General features: G+C 64.3%; 3 protein-coding genes across 5 annotated transcripts; 1 reads left to right on the top strand and 2 right to left on the bottom strand.

Annotated features, from left to right (window-relative positions):
• Nucleotides 1-2,175: 2,175 nt before the first annotated feature.
• On the bottom strand, nt 2,176-9,053 carry DCAF8 (DDB1 and CUL4 associated factor 8). Of its 2 annotated transcripts, none has more exons than XM_087913983.1 (14): nt 8,892-9,053; nt 8,563-8,636; nt 7,060-7,132; nt 6,074-6,762; nt 5,781-5,921; nt 5,313-5,407; nt 5,122-5,232; nt 4,806-4,878; nt 4,445-4,502; nt 4,208-4,315; nt 3,774-3,904; nt 3,467-3,586; nt 3,267-3,383; nt 2,176-3,100 (listed from the first exon to the last, which is right to left on the bottom strand). In XM_087913983.1, the coding sequence occupies exons 3-14, from the start codon at nt 7,106-7,108 to the stop codon at nt 2,981-2,983; spliced, it is 1,812 nt and encodes a 603-aa protein (XP_087770109.1). In that variant the 5' UTR covers nt 7,109-7,132; nt 8,563-8,636; nt 8,892-9,053; the 3' UTR covers nt 2,176-2,980. The 2 variants fall into 2 exon arrangements, with proteins under 2 accessions (XP_087770109.1, XP_087770110.1); XM_087913984.1 differs by having other exon boundaries at nt 8,582-8,636; nt 8,892-9,037.
• An 830-nt stretch (nt 9,054-9,883) lies between these two features.
• On the bottom strand, nt 9,884-12,480 carry PEX19 (peroxisomal biogenesis factor 19). 2 transcript variants are annotated; one of them, XM_087913992.1, is made up of 9 exons: nt 12,379-12,480; nt 12,223-12,284; nt 12,117-12,170; nt 11,916-12,081; nt 11,733-11,818; nt 11,455-11,619; nt 11,094-11,270; nt 10,977-11,021; nt 9,884-10,753 (listed from the first exon to the last, which is right to left on the bottom strand). In XM_087913992.1, the coding sequence occupies exons 1-9, from the start codon at nt 12,428-12,430 to the stop codon at nt 10,670-10,672; spliced, it is 891 nt and encodes a 296-aa protein (XP_087770118.1). In that variant the 5' UTR covers nt 12,431-12,480; the 3' UTR covers nt 9,884-10,669. The 2 variants fall into 2 exon arrangements, with proteins under 2 accessions (XP_087770118.1, XP_087770119.1); XM_087913993.1 differs by lacking the exon at nt 12,117-12,170 and having other exon boundaries at nt 9,890-10,753; nt 11,916-12,103; nt 12,197-12,284.
• Nucleotides 12,481-12,599: 119 nt separating this feature from the next.
• Nucleotides 12,600-15,743, top strand: LRRC71 (leucine rich repeat containing 71). Its single transcript, XM_087913986.1, is given in 16 exon segments — nt 12,600-12,725; nt 12,800-12,868; nt 12,871-13,071; nt 13,158-13,233; nt 13,339-13,413; nt 13,503-13,571; nt 13,725-13,884; nt 14,059-14,142; nt 14,225-14,314; nt 14,422-14,529; nt 14,632-14,743; nt 14,828-14,916; nt 15,031-15,061; nt 15,064-15,141; nt 15,230-15,345; nt 15,439-15,743. Coding segments are annotated over 16 exon segments (1,572 nt in total). The 5' UTR covers nt 12,600-12,631; the 3' UTR covers nt 15,559-15,743.
• The last annotated feature ends 218 nt before the right edge of the window (nt 15,744-15,961 follow it).

Below are 15,961 nucleotides of genomic sequence, written 5' to 3'. Positions count from 1 at the left end.
CTCACCAGGGCATCCTGCCCACCTGGTGTCCTGGCACACAAGCAGGGGCAGGAGGGCACCCGGGGAGGAACACCTGGCAGCCATCGAGGGAGAAGCCAGAAGCAGGACGGAGGCTGGTGGGTGCCGGGGCTCCTGGTGCGTCCGGCACAGAAGGGCTCCCGGCGCCTGGCCTGTGCAGAACGCCCCGGGGCCTTCCTTCGGGAAACGGCCAAGTCGCTTCTCTGGCGCTGGAAGGCGAAGCGCTTCTGTTGACTATACCTGTGTTTAGCCCCGACATCCTGTGCTCCCCGAGCCCCTTCAAGTGGCGTGACCTTTCCTGACACTCGTGTTGTGCTCGTGGTGTGCATAGAAACAGCTGGGCTAGAACAACTGTGCTTTTAACATAGCGTCCCCTCAAAGCCGCCCCCCCGCCCCCCCCATGTCTCCCGCTGGCCCTTCCCGCTTCTGTCCGCCCCGTGCAGCCTGGGTGCTGGCCTTGCGGGGACCGTGGCCACAGGGTCGGTGGGGCTGGGCAGCCTGGCTCCGTGGGATGCTTGGAAAGAGCTGCCAGGAAGGAGAGGGGCCCTTCCGAGACATGGGGGGCGGGGGGCGAAGAGGTCTGAATCTCAGGTGAACGTCTGCAAGAGATGAGGGAGGCAGGAAGCCAGCAGAGGCCCCCCTCAGGTCCCTGAACCCCCCATGGCTCCAGGCTAAACCTCCCGCTGAGGCCTCTGCCCCACCCGGGACAGCCATGGTGCCCAGGAGCCCGGCTCTGCCCGCAGGGTCAGCGCTGCTCCCTGCCACCCAAGACCAACATGGAAGACTCCAGATTGCCTGAACTGGCCTTAAATTAGTATGTTTCTCTTCCAGTGTTTACAGCTGAACAGATGGCGCTGATCTCACTGCAAATTAGCACCAAGTAAAAATAGTATCTGGTGGGGCGGGCATGAGGGGAGGTGTAGAATTCAGAGCGAGTGAATTTCTCAAAATGAAATGAAGCGCAAAGCAGCTTAAAGCAGCCCTGCTCATCTTGGGGCGCCTCTGCCCCCCCTTGTCCTGGCAGGGGGTTCTGGGAGACGGGGGGGGCGGAGCGGAAGGGCCGCCTCTGGGTCAGGGTAGCTTCATGATGCCCCCGGCAGCGATGGGCAAGGGGGGAGGGTCTCACGGGAACCCCCAAGCTCCAAGGAGCGACCGAAGGCACAAATCCTGTCCTCTGTGGCCAGTGCTGCTTCCCCTTTCCTCCCACCGTCCCTGGCCTCGATGCTCAGACCGTGCTAACTGTGTGTACATATATATTATAAATATATGTATATTAAATATAATATGGAGTGCTCAGTGTTAACTTATTTTCTTTGTCAAGTGGACCAAAAAAATAATAATAAAAAAGCAAAGAGGAATTGTAACAGAATAGTTGTTTCTAACTTCAAAAAATCCATCCTTCGTCTCAGATGGCAGAATTATTTAAGAAAGAAATCAAATACGCTGCTCTGGTACATCACCGATCCACAAGCTTTGCCGAAGGGAACTGCAAGGGCCTACCTCGCAGGGCTGCGCATTAGAGCCCACGTTCGCCACGGGGCAAGGCAAGCACCCTGGTGGCACTCAGGCCGCCTTAAGCTGCTTTCCCAAATCCCAGCCAGAATTTCTTGCTGCTAAAATTAGCCAGAGACCCCGTTGGGCTACATCTGGCCGTGATCGGACTGGCAGCCTTTAGGCCCAAGGATGCAGACTGACAAAATGGGCCCTAGGGACACCCCCCCACCCCTTTCAGGTGACAGAATCCAGCCCCCTCCCCAGCCCCAGAGGAGGCCCACTTAAAATACCCCGCGCCCCCCCCTCTCCAAAAAGCAAAGGAAGTCAACACGCTAAGAACCCAGGCACTGTGAATAGAGCGGCTGACCATTATATGTCTATTTCTTGGCTTGCCACACAAAGGGTGGAGAGAGTCGTCCACCTCTCACGTCCCCGGCCCCATTAACGCAGGTTTTCTGAACAGAGTTTCCCCCAAAAGCACCGGAGGGGATTTCACACCCCCGTCGACTCGGGGGCAGGGAGGCCAATCCCCGGGGGGAGGCGAGGGGCCGGGCAGACGAAACAGCTGAGACAAGACCAAGCCATCGTCAGAACCCGAGGCAGCCACAGAAGAGCAAAGAATAGCAAAGATGCTGGCGGTAGATGGCACCGGGTCTCTCTCTCTCTCTCTCTCAATTCATTTATTGCATTTATATAATATATATTTATATATATATATTTAAACTTTTACAATAATTTTAACTTGATAACATCCAAGTTTAATTTGGTTCTTGTCTTGTTTAATACATATAAAATTAGACCTCTAAACAGCAATCGTTGGGGGAGTTGCTTTGAAAATCGAGAGATTCTCCTGAAGAGGAAGGGGAAAAAAACCAGGCGGCGGCTGTGTCGGCCGAGGTCAAACCTTCTCAACTTTACGCTCCGAGTTGTTGTTGCTCAGCGAGCGGCCGCCCTCCACAGCAGAGGCGGCTCTGGGGAGGGGGGGTCCTCTGTGCCTAGAGCGGCCGGGAAAAAAAACACACCAAAAGAAAGAAAGAACGGGGGAGAACCAAACCCAGAGGGAACAAACTCCCAAATCTTCACTGGAAAAGCAGAATCCAGGTTTTCTCGTCCTGGACTCAACATGCAGCAGCCGAGTGTCTTTTGGGGGTGGGGTGGGGGTGTTGAGATGAAAGTACATCTCCAAGGTGCTTCTGGAGGACTCCCCCACCCACCCACCCAGAAAGGAGGAACCAAGCCAACTCTCAGCCCCCACCCCAAAGAAGCTTCGCAGGGAAGAGGCGGCAACCACAGCCAGGAAGAGGAATCCGGGGCCCGGGAGAGTCCCGGGGCGGGGCTGAGCCCAGCCGGCCCCCCGCTAGCCAGGGCTGGCAGGCAGGGCGGGGCTGGGCCTCTCATCTAAAGCAGGAAGAGGGGGCCTAATTCCAGAGGGCAGGGTCTCCGCAGCCTATTCCGTGGCGCCGGGGACTCAGGAAGGCATGCACTGCACCCGGTCCGGCCCTTCCTCGTCTTCGTCCAGGGTGTCCGAGGAGCTGAGGGAGTCCTCGGAGTCGCTGTCGGCCTCTCCGGTGCCCGGATCTCGTTGGCGCTGCAGAAAAGGAGCAGCCCTGTCAGCCCCACAGGCTTTGGGAGGTCGGGCCCAGGGGGCCCAGGGCGGAGCCTGCCCAGGGCTCCTGGAGACGATCCCCGGGGCGGCGGCCCCACCGGAGCAGGAAGGCTCTCCGTGCCCCGCCTCAGCAGGGAGGACTGCTCACCCTGTGGCGCCGCCGAGGGCGGAAGTGGTGCATGAGGAACCAGAGCAGGTGGCTCTCATACATGTCTGCGTGGTTCAGGCTGTCCTCGTCCCGCTCCCGCTTGTTCTTCTTGATCACCTGGGGGGCAGAGCAGAGGGAGGATGGAGAGCTGCAAGGGGACACCCCGGGAAGGTGGGGGGGACCTGGGATTCTCTCCTCACCTCCTTCAAGCCGGTCAACTGGGTGGGCACCTCCGCAGTGGGGGCCCAGATCTTCACGTCGTAATCCAAGCCGCTGGTGGCCAGAACCGGGAGGTGGGGGTGAGGCTCCAAGCAGTTGACCTGCGAGGGCAACCAGACAGGAAGAGGAAGGGGCTGCAATCGCTCGCAGGGAGGCCCCCGAGCTCAGGAGGAGCCCCGTGAGGGCGAGGGATACGGGGGGGGGCGGGCCCCACCCCCGCCCCGGCCTTCGGTTCGGCAGCCCCCAGCCAGGCCCCTCCGGGGGGTCGGCCCCCCAGGCCCCACTCACCACGCCCCCTTTGTCACCCTGCATGAACTGCACCACCTGGCAAGACGCCTTTTCCCACAGGAAGATGTGGCCGCAGTCGCTGCCGCTCACCACAAACTCGCTCTGGGGGCCGTAGAAGTTGACCCCCTTCACTGAAAGCAGACGCAGAGACCCCTCAGGCCAGGCCGGGAGCCCCCTCAAGGGTGCTGCCTCCCCGCCTGGTCCGAAGGGGGGGCTTGGAAGGACACCACAGACCAAGCCAGCCTGTCCCGGGCCTCCCTTCTACAGGGAGGTGCACCGAAGGGGCGCATATTTTAACCCTTGTCTCCTCCAGCCAGAAGGGGGCGGTTTTGCCCAGGAGGCCCCCACCTGCCTCTCTGCTGCCTGGGGCCCCCCACCCCACCAAGCCACCCAGGGCCAGCTGGGGAGGGACGGGGGTGGGGTGGGGGTGTCACCTGTGGCGTTGTTGCGGTGGCCCTTGTATCTCTTGATGTATTCGGCTCCGTCACTGTGGGAAGCATTGAAGAGATAGACGTCCTCGTCGTTGTAGCTGGCCAGGAGCTCTGCAAGAGACCCCCAAGTGGGCGCCTGGAGGTGGCCGCCCAGCCGCCATCCCCCCCCCTGCCAGAGGGTGCGCCCTGGCCTTCAGCCTCTCAACCCCTGCCGGGCCCAGGCTCCCCACGGCCCCATACCTGAGCCATTGTGGCTGTAGACCAGGCAGGTGATGTTGGCTTTCGACTCGCTGTTCACCTGCAGGGGGAGGGAGGGAGGGAGGGGCAGAGCTCCTTGAAAAGCCCCTCTGTGCGGGCGCTCACGGCCCCAAACCGTTCGGGGCCCTGGCCCGGTTTCCCCAGCGCAGGGACGCCTCCTTCCCTAGAGCCGCCTCCTGCCCCGTGGCAGAGGCAGAAAGGCCCCCACCCCAGCTTCCTGCCAGGACCCCGGGGGAGTCTCCGGCTCCAGAGGGGGCTGTCAACTCCCCCACAGCTTCTGCTTGCCCCCCCTGCCCCCCGAGAGCCCCGGGGGTTGGGGTGGCGGCAGAAGAGGCGGCCTCACCAGGTGGTGGGGGCAGAACTTCTTCAACACCCCATTGTTCTCGTTTTCATTAATCTTCCGCTGGTCGTAGATCCTGGCAGAGACAGGCAGAAAGGAAAGCTGAGACCAGCGACCCCCAGGAAAGGCTCCAGGGGACCCCAGCCTTGTTCTCTCCAAGTCAAAAGCAAGCTTCTAGTCCTCAAGCTAGCAGGATTAAGGTGTGACGAAAGCCCAAGCAAGGGCCAGGCAGACCCCCTCCCCGAGGGTGGCAGCGCAGCCGAGCGTCCAGGGCCCAGCAGGGGGAATGGGTGGGTGGTGGGTGGGGGGCTCTGCTGACCTGACGTATTCATCTCGGCCTCCCACAGCAAACTGGTGCGTGTTGCCTGGGTTCACGTAAATGGTGTAGAGGCCGACCTTCTTGTCCTTCTCCTTGGTCACAACCAGTTTCCTAGGGACACAAAGCGAGGCCTTCAGCGCCCTGAGCCGCCACCGCGATGAGAAGCACCAGCCGCTCGGATGGCCACTTACGAAGCCGGTCGGTCTTGTCTCAGGTCGATGGTGAAAACCACAGCGTCTTCTCCTGCCGAGAGGAAAGTGCAGGGGGAATCCGGTTCCAGGGCAAGCTGAGGGAGAGGGAGGCTGAGCTGAGGGGCCTTTGGACAACGGTGGGGAGACGTGGTCCCGAATGCGGCAAGCGAAGAAGAACTCCGGGAAGCCCCCGAGCGGCCCAGCTTGCCCCACCCCCCCACCCCCGGCTCAGCACTTCAGAGAATTGTGCGGGAAAGGCCCATAGTTCGGAAGTGGCTCCCGGTGGCCCTTCGAGAGAGCGCAACCTCTGCAGAGGCGTCCCAGGGAAAGGAGCAGGCGGCCTCTCGCCTTCCCAGCGCCAGCTCCTCCTCAGGGGCACTACCATGGCCAGGTGTGGGCAGCCCATCGGGCCCAGGCCCTCCAATCCCGGGGGAGCGGGGGTGGGCGCAGCCGAGGAGACCCTCTCACCTTGTGCGACGCACCCTTGTGCTGGGCCACCCGCTTCGTGGTCTTACAACACTGCGTGGCGGAGAGTTCAGCTACGCGGACCTGGCCATCCCGAGCACACATGGCCAGGGTCGAGTCTCCACTGTTGGGGAGGAACTTGGCCTGCAGGGGCGAAAGCAGCCGGGCCTGGCAAGGGGAGCCCCACCCGCCAGCAGAGCTCTTCCCAGGGCCACAGCACCCCTCCCCCAGGCTCCTGGCCTCGCTCGTGGCTGGGCCTTCTGGAAGACGCCGCCCCAATCTCCCCTGCGACCCACCTGGAAGACGTTGCTCTTGTGGCCGCTCTCAAACTCCAGCACGGGCCGCCTGCGCACCCAGTCCCACACCACCACCTTGAGGTCGTCGCTGCCGCTGGCCAGCCAGGCCCCACGCTGGTTGAAGTGCAGGGTGTTGACGCAGCCGCCGTGGCCCTCCAGGCCATACTGCAGGCAGAAGCGCTGCACGAACAGCCGGGCCCCGCAGGCGTTGTAGATGAAGCGGGCGCTGGAGCCGAGCTCCCTCTCCCGCAGTGCCTGGAGCGCCCGCCAGCGTGGCAGGGGCAGCGCCATCGTCTCCGAGGCCACCCAGTCCTCCAGGGCCCGCTCATCGTCCGAGGAGTCCCTGTCCTGGTTGGGGCGCTTGCGGTGGGTTCGCCAGCGGGAACGCTGGGCCTCCACTTCCGCCTCCTCCTGCTGCTGCTGCTCTTCCTCTTCTTCCTCTTCCTCCTCCTCCTCCGAGGGAGAGCGGTCGTAGGTCCGATTCAGCTCGTTGACAGAGTAGTGGCCTGTCTCCTCCATGCTGTCCGAGTCCTTCTCTTCTGTGGAGCTCTCTGTGTACGTGTGACTGGGGCCCATCTCGTCCCCTGTCAAACTGAGGCTCAGGTCAGAAGCCTCCACCTCCACCCCGGAAGACGTCTCGGGCCCCTCCGTGGTGCCGGAGGTCTCTTCCGGGCTGCTGGACAGGCTTCCTGTGTGTGAAGACCATATCCGGGTCAGAAGGCTGAGCTGGCCTCCCCTCTGCCCGTCTTGTTCGCAGGGCTGCTGCGCCCAAGTGCCCAGAGCTGCAGGGAGGGGGCCGCCCAGCGCAGGAGTCGCTTCCCCGCATGGGGGCGGTCAGAGGTGGGCTTGTGTCGCAGGCAGGCAAGATCCAGCCCGTCTGCACTGCCCACTCTACCCTCCAGACACAGCTCAGTGAGTTGGCACGGTGCCCTTCACAGCCCTGCAACAAACCCCGGAAATGTTTCTGCTTCTCTCTCTGCTCTTACCGTTAGGGATGTTCGTTTTCCCCTCTGTGCTGTTCCCCACGTCTGACATCTTGCTCCTTTATTTTAATTCGCCCTAGGAGAAAGAGAAGAGGGCAGCCGGTGAACCGAACCGTTTGTGGCGTGGGGCAGATGCAGGAAAGGAAGGATGATAAAGCCTGGCCCACCTCCGAGTCCCTTCTGCCCTGTTTGCCCAAGAGCTGCCCTCAGACACAGCACCGAAGCCCCCAGGCGAAGGAGGGCACAGCCCCCTCCACGCTCACACATGGCACCAGAGCAGACGAGCCTGGCAAGCCCTGGAGCACCAGCAGGCACGGCATCAGGGCCCTTCCGTTTGGAGAGCAGCTGCCCTGACACCTTCACCCAAGGAAGGTCCCGGCCCAGGCAGCAGGGAGGTACATTTTTCAAAGTTCTCATATTCAGAGCCCATTTCGCAAGATAAGAAGGGCCCAAAACGCCTTGAAGTCCAACCAGATCACGATGAGGAAGCTCTAACCGTAAGGAAGGTTTCTAGAGCGGGATCAGCAATATAAAACTCCACCGTTTATTTTTTTTGTTTAGATCGCACAGCTTATTTAAGATACTTCGCCTTCCCTACAGCCAGATGGTTGCCAAGATGGCTGATAATTAACAAAATTAACAACAAACATCCTTTTAAAGACACCCACACTATTAAGCAACGGTCTCCAAGTAAACAGGGGGTCTCCAAATGCCAGCCCAGATCCAATGCCTCGGTGCTCATAAAAGAGGCAACGTGCACCTGGGCTGCAGGCTTTCACAACAGAAGAAGCCCGGCCCACCCCCAAGCTCCCCCAAAGGTGGGCAGCAAGAACGAGGAGGAGACCCCCCCACCCTTAACCTCCTGGCCAGCGTATGCAGAGGCGGCCCAGGAAGGCGGCTCTCCCTCCTGGGCCCTTCAAAGGGGAGCCATCTCTTTGGGAAGGCGTGGAGCCTTCGCCGGCATCTTCTGGGGTCCCAGCCCGCCTTCTGCTTCTTCCCAGGGAAACTCCTTTGGGCCCTGACAGGGCTCAGTTCAGGGGAGGCCTGCACCCCAAATCGGCACTCCGGAAATAGGACAAAAGGCCGGCGGTTTCCCCGTTTCCACTCCTCTTCCTACCTGAGGCCACAAAGCCCGAAGGCCCCTCGGGAATCCCGAAGAGGCTCCGAAGTTCCCCCTCCGGCCCCCAGGACCACCGACCTCAGCTGGCCAGGAGGGGGGAGGGGAGGAGGGGAGGGGCTTCTGCCCGGCCAGGCCCCCTAAGCAGAAGTGGGGCGAGCAGGAGGGTGACTGAACCGGCCCCTTGCCCAAAGCGGGGAGGAGGGAGCCTCAGCTGGGATCCCCGAGGAAGGGACGGAGGCGGGGGGAGGTCCCAGCCCCTCCCCGCCTTCTTTGCTCTGCACCCGCGGGGGGCGCTCCTCCTCGCCTATCCGGGGGAGGGGAGGGTTTCCCTAGAAGAAGCTCAAGCGGGACCCACCTCCCTTGAGAAGCCCCCACCCCCGACCCACCTGTCCTGCCGCCTCTTACGTCGGGGGAGGGTCGGCAATACCCGGGAACCGGCGCAGAGAAACCGGCGATCAGACTAAGCGGGGAGAGAAAAAGGCGCCTCAGAGAACCGGATTTCCCCGGACTCCCCGTCCTGCTACGGGCCCCAAAGCTGGCCGCGCTTCGTGGAAGGGAAGGCGGAGAAACCGCCCCCCGCCCGCGGGGGCTCCGAAAGGGCGGCCGGCCGGCCGAGACTCCGCTGCCCCGCGCGCAGGCCCGGCGCTGCCATCCCGGGGCCCCCGGAAGGGACGCGGCCGCCAGAGGCTGGGCCTGTCGGGGGCCCCTCGGGTACCTCTGGCGGCGGCGGTTCCTTCTCCTCCTCCCGCCGCCCCGTCGCCGGTGCTGCCCCCGGGACGCCCAGGCGCCGCCGCCATTTTATCGCCCAACCGGCGCCGCGCGTCTCCTTCCGGCTCCTCCGCGGCCGCCGCTCTCCGCGACAGTCGCGCTTTACGCCCCCCCCGCCGCCGCGGCTTTACGGCAGAGAAACCCGGAGGTGCCATAGAGACACCTGCCCAGAGCGGCAAAAACCAGAGAGCGAGTCCTGCTTGATGGCCTAAGGGAGTCCGGAAGCCCCTTGCTGCTCAACCTCCCGGGGATCCTCTCCCGGCCGGCCGGGCTTTCCACGGGAGCGCCGGGTCCCTCCGAGGCTGCACCAACCGAGAGCCGCCCTGGCTCGATTCGGCCGCAAGGCAGCCGATTCCTCCTTCCGGGCACATTCACACCTCGACCTGCGAGTGGTGGGCGAGCCTCCCGCGGGGCATCTCGCCCTCCGCAAGGCAGACTGTTGCGGGCAAAGCCCTTCCACCCTCGCAGAGCCCAAGAGGTTTTTGTGCCAGGGCCGGCCGGGCGAGTGGAGCAGTTCTGAGCGAAGCGCCTCATTTTCCAAGCAACCCTGGAGGATTGGGGGTGTATCGGAGGCAGAGACAGACCATAATCGCTCTCAGACAGTTCACACAAAACGTCACCGCGAGTCTTTCAGGGTTTTCCATCCCCCTTTAGCATTAGCACCCCTTCCCCCAAATAAGTTTCTCTGCTTCTTGCCGCTGAAGAACAAGCAGCGCCTATCGTGCCATGTGCCCCCTCTCCCTCCTTTGCTATGTGCCTATTCAATGTGTCCACAACCTGGAGACTCCCCAATTAGTCCTAGAAAATAGAAGTTATTACTAGACGGCTGATGGTCTGTTTTGTCCACACCGTACAGGTCCCGAGCAGCTTCTACGGCCTCCATGTGCTCACGATTTGAAACTCCCTCAACTCACAACTCTTAACAGAAACAACCACAACTTCAAACCATCAACCTCCACCTTTATTTCAAGAATTGCCCTTCTGGTTCAGTTCTGCCAGACTCAGCCAAGGAAGGTGGCTCTCCTCCTGCAGCGTCAGCCGCTAGCAGAAAGCAAACGCCCTTGCGGCCAGTGGGCAGAGGCGGCCTGCTTCCCAGCTATCTCCCCATACAGGTGGTTCTCACAAAGCAGTAGCACTAATGTGGGACCAGGGTGTGGGGGTGTTAATCCTTGGGGCTGCAGCAGAAAAAGAGGCTCACGCTGATGTGGGCAAGTCCAGGGAGCTGGTCAGCTTGCCTGGCATCATCGAAAGGGGGCCTTTGGCTCCTGATCCAGAGACTGACTGGCTGGGGCTCAAGGAAAGGGGCGGCTCCAGATACAGAGACTGAACTGGGGGTCACTGCCGGAGAAGAGCAGCAGAGCTGGGCCATCGGAAGTAGGTGCAGGAGGTCGCCCTTCACTCTCATGAGCCACTGCCTCCTCCCTCAGCCTGATCATTTCATTGGCAGCAACCTCATCTGAGAGAGCCTGTCCATCAACTCAGGGCAGGAAGGAAGGGACGTCCTTGGGGCCTTCGTCTCTCCAGAAGCCAAGAGGCAAAGCTGACATCAGGGTATCAGTATTCTGGCCTGCAAGGTCCCTTGTGGGATCCCTGCAAAACCACATGCCGGGCTTAGCAAAGGCAGCCAGCCTCAGGTACCTGGTGATGACAGAAAACAGGCAAGAAAGACACAAACACCTCAACCCACCACAGGGCCCTCCCAAATCTCCCTGGCATGGGAGCAAGTCACATGATCTGGCACTGCTCGCCTCCGGTGCCTCCAGCATCAGGCAGATTCAGTCCTTCCAGGTCAAAGTTCAGGCCAGGAGGCTGGAAAAGGAGGAACGCTTGTTCACAAGAAAGAAATGCTCCTCTGCAGGGAGTGGGGTGTTGTGTCCCATAGGAAGGACTCGCTGTTGGAAACACCGGCGGGTTCAAGCCGCGCTAAACAGCGTCCTCCTTTGCCCCCCTTCGCTTTGTGATGCCAAAGCTGCTGGCAAGACCGTGGCTCCGAATCCAAGCCTGAGGAAGGGGCAGCCAAACAGACACTCACCGACTCTCCGGCCAGCTCCTTGGGAGGATGTCCCAGGTCCTGCAGCTGGAAGGCAAAGGGCACAGTTAGCCCCAAGCTCCACGCATCCCCCTCCACCCAGCCCACCCGGCCCCTCACCTGCTGCATCAGGTCCAAGATCGCTTCAAAGCGGGCCCTGTGCTGTGGGTCGCCGTCCGTGGGCTGCTCAGCCTCGAACTGCTCGCAGATCCTTCCCATGACCCTGTGCTGCTCCTGGTACTTCTCGAACTGCTCCCTGGGCAAGGAGTCTCGGTGTCTCTGGAGCCACTCGGGGTACTGGGGGGCGGGGGAGTCCACTGTGAGGTCACAGATGACCTCCTGCCTTTCGGGGGTGGAACGATGTGGAGCCCCAGGCAACCCCTTTCCTGCCTTTCTGCAGGAGTTGGGAAGGAAGCTGCAGGGAGGGGTGGGCTTCCTGCGGTTGCTGGGAGGCACTGAGCCCAGCAGAGCCTGGCCTTACCTTCTCCGTGATCTCCTTGAGGGAGGGGTAGAGCACGTCCTTGGAGAGCAGGTTCTGCATGATGCTGTGCATGATGGGCCAGAGGCTGCCTTCCCCGCCGTCCCCCTCCTCCAGGCCGAGCCCCTCCATTGTCCTGCTCAGCTCCTCCTCCGACACCCCGGAGCTCTAGGGAGAGAGGCAGCTGGCAGGGAGGGCTCTGCCCGCCTGCCTGCCCGCAGGGGCGCAGAGAGGGAAGGGCGGCGGGGCCTGGTGTGGAGGGGGTCGACCGGGGAACGCACCTGCAGGCCGTCGGCGTTCCTGGCCAGCCCGCTGAGCGTCTCCTTCAGGCAGGAGGTGAACTCCTGGCGCGACGCGGCGTCGCTCCCTGCAACGAGGCGGAGGCGGCAGCGCTCGCCGGGCTCTCCCCCCCAAGAGCCCCGCGACCCCCGCCCGAGCCCGGAGGGCCTCCCCACGCCGCTCACCGACTCTGCCCGCGGCGGCCGAGAGTTTCTGGAACTGCTGCACGAGCAGCGGCTCCTCGGCCGCCAGCTCCTCCATGGCCCGCTCGAACTCGGCGCTCGCCTGCGACGCCAGCTCGCCCTCGAAGAGCTCCTGGAAGAAGGTCTCTTGCGCGGCCAGCAGGCGGCCCTGCGGGGGCGAAGCGCGGAGGCTGCAGGCGCTGCCCGGGAGGGGAGACCCTCGCCCCTCGCCCCCGGCCCGGCAGAGCCCCGGCCTACCTGCACCTCCCCCGCCGGCTCCGCGCCCCCTCGCCGGCCCCGCCGCCGCCGCCTCCTCCTCCTCCTCCTCCGGCGGGCTCCCGGGCGCGGCCCTCTCAAAGTCCTCCAGGGCGCCTGCAGGAGAGAGCGCAGCGGGGTCGGTCGGACGGGCAGCCGGAAGACCCCGCGGGCCTCGCCGCCCGCCCCCCGCCCCGGCCCGCCCGCTCACTGGCCAGCAGCTCCTCCAGCTCGGCGTCGGACTCCTCTCCGGGCGCCGCCATCTCGCAGCGCAGACCGGCCAGGCCGCCCGGGGGACGCGCACGCCGGCGTCGGGGGCGGGGCCGGAGCCTCCCGTCTACCCCGCGAGACGCCCCGGCGGACTACGGCTCCCGTCAGGCCCCGCGCGGGGCGGGGCTGGAACGCTTGACTCCGCCCCCTCCGCGGTTGCCGGGCGACCCGGACGCCCCTCGGACGCCGCCGCGATGGGCAAGAAGGGCGAGCGGGGAGCGAAGGACAAGAGCGCCGCGCAGGAGGAGGAGGCGCGCATCGCGGCGCGCAGGGCCGAGCACGGAGAAGGTGACGGCCCCCTCGCGCGACCCCCTCGCGCGACCCCCGCCCTCCGGCCCTGACGCCCCCTTCTCCCCCCGCAGAGGAGTACGTGTGCAGCGGCGCCCTGGAGGTGGACTTCCCGGAGCTTTGCGCGCGCGCCGGGCTGCAGGAGGCCCCCGCGTGGTCGCCCGGCCCCACCGCCCGCCGGAGCCTCCCGGAGGAGGCGGAGGGCGCGGCGGGCCCGGCGGGGAGCAGCGGGAGGCGCTGTCGGCGCTGGCCCAGATCCAGGCCAAGTACGCCTACTTCCGGCCCTGCGTGCAGGTGGAGCTGGAGCACGAGGACCCCAAGAGCGCCCGCGAGGTCTTCATCCGCAGTGAGTGTCCCCGCCACCGGCCCCCGCCCGCCCGCCCCCTCCCCTCCTCCCCCACCCCGCTCTGCCCGCCTCTCTGCCGCCCGCAGGTTGGAAGATCGAGGAGAAGATGCTGGGGGTCCTGGCCAAGAGCCTGCCGGCCCTCGCCCACCTCCAGGCCCTGCAGTGAGTGAGCGGGCGGGCGGGGCGGGGGGAGGCGCGGCGGGGCAGGGGGAGGCGCGGTGGGGGCTCTCTTGCTCCGGACAGCCCGGCTCTCTTCCGCCTCTGCAGCCTCTGGAAGGTCGGCCTGAGCGACCTTGCCTTCGGCTCCCTGCTGCCCGTGCTGGCCGCCTGCGGCAACCTCAAGTAGGTGCCCCCACCCCGGGGCTGGGGAGCGGGGGAGGGAAGGGTGGGCGGCTGGGCATGGGGGCCCTGCTTCTCCTCTTGCCCTGCAGGACCTTCGTCTTGGAAGGGAACCCGCTGCCCGAGCGCTCCTTCTACAAGCTGCTTTCGGAGGAGAGCAGGTGAGGCTGCAGAGCACAAGGACTCCCGTTTCCTGGCGAACCCCCCCTCCCCGGCCTGGCTTTCCCTGATGAGCACCCAGGAGGAGCCCAGGCTGGCAGGGGGGGAAAGGGGCGCCCCCCCCTCCCCTGCCACGGCCCTGCCTCTCTCCCCAGCTTGGCCCACCTCTCCCTGCGCAACAACTGCATTGATGACCAGGCGGTGCTGCTGATCGGCCAGGGACTCTCCTCGCTCCGCAGCTCCAACAAGAACCTGGTCTCCATCAACCTCAGCTACAACCACATCACCGATGCGGGCGCCACCCACCTCGCCAACGTGAGGCTGCTGGGAAGGGGCCCCTGGGCTCTGCTTGGCAGGCCGGCCGGTTTCCCCATTGAGGACCAGCTGTGGGGGGGAGGGGGCACTATGCGGAGGCTGACCATCCAGGGCCCGGGGGTGGGGGGCAACTGGCAATTGAGCCTGGCCTGAGGTGCCCCTCCCTCTGCGCAGGGCCTGCGCCTCAACCGGTCCCTGCTGTCTTTGTCGTTGGCGCATAACCAGATTGGGGACGAGGGTGCCATGAAGCTGGCCGAGGTCAGTCCCTTGGAGGAGCCTGGGCCCAGGGAGACCAGAGGGCGGCCACAAGGGGTCTCTCAGCCAGCTGCTTGCCTTGCAGGTGCTCGGCCCCTTCGCCCTCACCCACACGGAGGTGGTGGAGAGGCGGCGGTTGCTGCTGGAGAAGGAGGCCCAGGAGAGAGGCCGCCTGGTGAGTGGCTGGTTCTGGGGCTCCGGCCTGCGGGGGAGGCTGAACTGGCAGAGGCACCCATGCACACTGTGAATTGGGACCCCCCCGCCCCCTTTGCCTTCCGCCAGCCCCCGAGACACTCAGAGCTGAAGAGCGACCGTCCCACCAGCCACGCCAGCAGCACCACCATCGACAAGCTGCAGGCTGCCAAGGGCGCCAAGGCCGTCAAGAAGAAGGCGAGCCATCCCGAGGACAGGGGGCGGGTCTGGGGGAGGGGGCACCCAGAGAGGGTAGAGCACCTCCCTGGCAGGCAGAGACCAGCGTCTGACCTCTTCCAGGAACCCACCAAAAAGGAGGAAAAGGGCCCAGTGGGCGGAGCAGCTCCCGCACAGCCACCGGCAGCACCAGCGGCCCAGGCCAAGAAGGAGGACGCCAAGCAGTCCAAGAAAGGTTCTGGCTGGGCTGCCAGGCCCTTCCCCCTCCCCCGGCCTTGGAGGCCTCCCCCAGGCCCCTGAGCTCCGTTGTCTCCCGCAGCTGCCCCCCCCCTTGATCCCAAAGCGAAGTGGGCCAAGGGGGTGAAGCTGGGCTCGAAGGACAAGCGGTCCCAGGTCCCGGAAGTGGAGGTGAGCCCCCCGAGCCGCCCCTAGCCAGACGCTTAAGCGGTGGTGTGTGTTTGGGGGGACCCATAGCTCTCCCGCCCCAACTCCTGTCCCTGCCTGGCTTGCTCCCCCTCGCAGCAAATCCTGGAGCCCACCGAGATGATGAACCCCTGCTGGAACCAGCCGAGCACCGCGAGGGGCAGGTCTTCCTTCAGGGAAACCGCGTCCTGATCTACCTGAACCTCATGCGTAGGTTGCAGGGAGGGGGCAGGGCTGGGGGCTCCGAGATGGAGGAAGGCGCTTCACCCGGAGGGTCGCCCCCCGCTTGCCTCCCAAGGAAACCGCATCTCGGAGAATGGCTTGAAGGCCTTCCTGGCCACAGTGGAGTACCAGGTCAGCCGGATCCTTCCTGGGGGCAAGGGGCCGACCGGCCTGCTGCATCTCACCCTGGCGGTGAGTCCCTCCCTGCCAATCGGGGGCAGCCCTCTTCCCTGCCAGCTGGAGCCCTCAACCTCACGGCCCCCCCCTTTCTGTTGACCCTCCCAGAAAAACCTCTTCCCGGCCGAGAGCAAGACCTACGCCAGGATCCAGGAGCTCATGGGGCCCCGAGACCCCCTCCCCAGGGCCTCCAGGCCAGAGGAGGAGCTGCTCGCCGCTGCCCAGTAAACCGAGCCAACTTCTCCCCGAGGATCCTGCACCCAGAAGCTCTAGGCCCAACCTCCCGGGGGAGCCTCCAGGACTGGCACCGGAGGGCAGACCAGCCCCCTCACTCAAAGGCTCTCCCCCCACCCCCAAGGCTGCAAGGACGGAGCCCGGCCTTCCGCCCATTAAAAGCCCCACGAGGGACCCTGGAGTTTTTCTTCTGTGTTAAGACCCTGCCAACGCTGGTGGGACCACCCCAGCCACCTGCACCCCCGTCCTCTCCGGCTGGCTGGCCCAGGTCCAGGGGTCTCCACAGCCCACCTCTCTGCTTTTCAACCCAAAGACTTTGGCTGCTCCGAGCCCTGGGAGGAAAGAAAGCCCCTGCTTGCTCAGAGCCCCTCCCCAGGCCCCCTCCCTCCTTCAGCCT

Source organism: Pseudonaja textilis, chromosome 16 (assembly GCF_049901715.1).
Source record: "Pseudonaja textilis isolate UNSWEBS1 chromosome 16, rPseTex1.2, whole genome shotgun sequence".
Taxonomy (NCBI): domain Eukaryota; kingdom Metazoa; phylum Chordata; class Lepidosauria; order Squamata; family Elapidae; genus Pseudonaja; species Pseudonaja textilis.
This window is presented reverse-complemented; position numbering and strand designations above follow the sequence as displayed.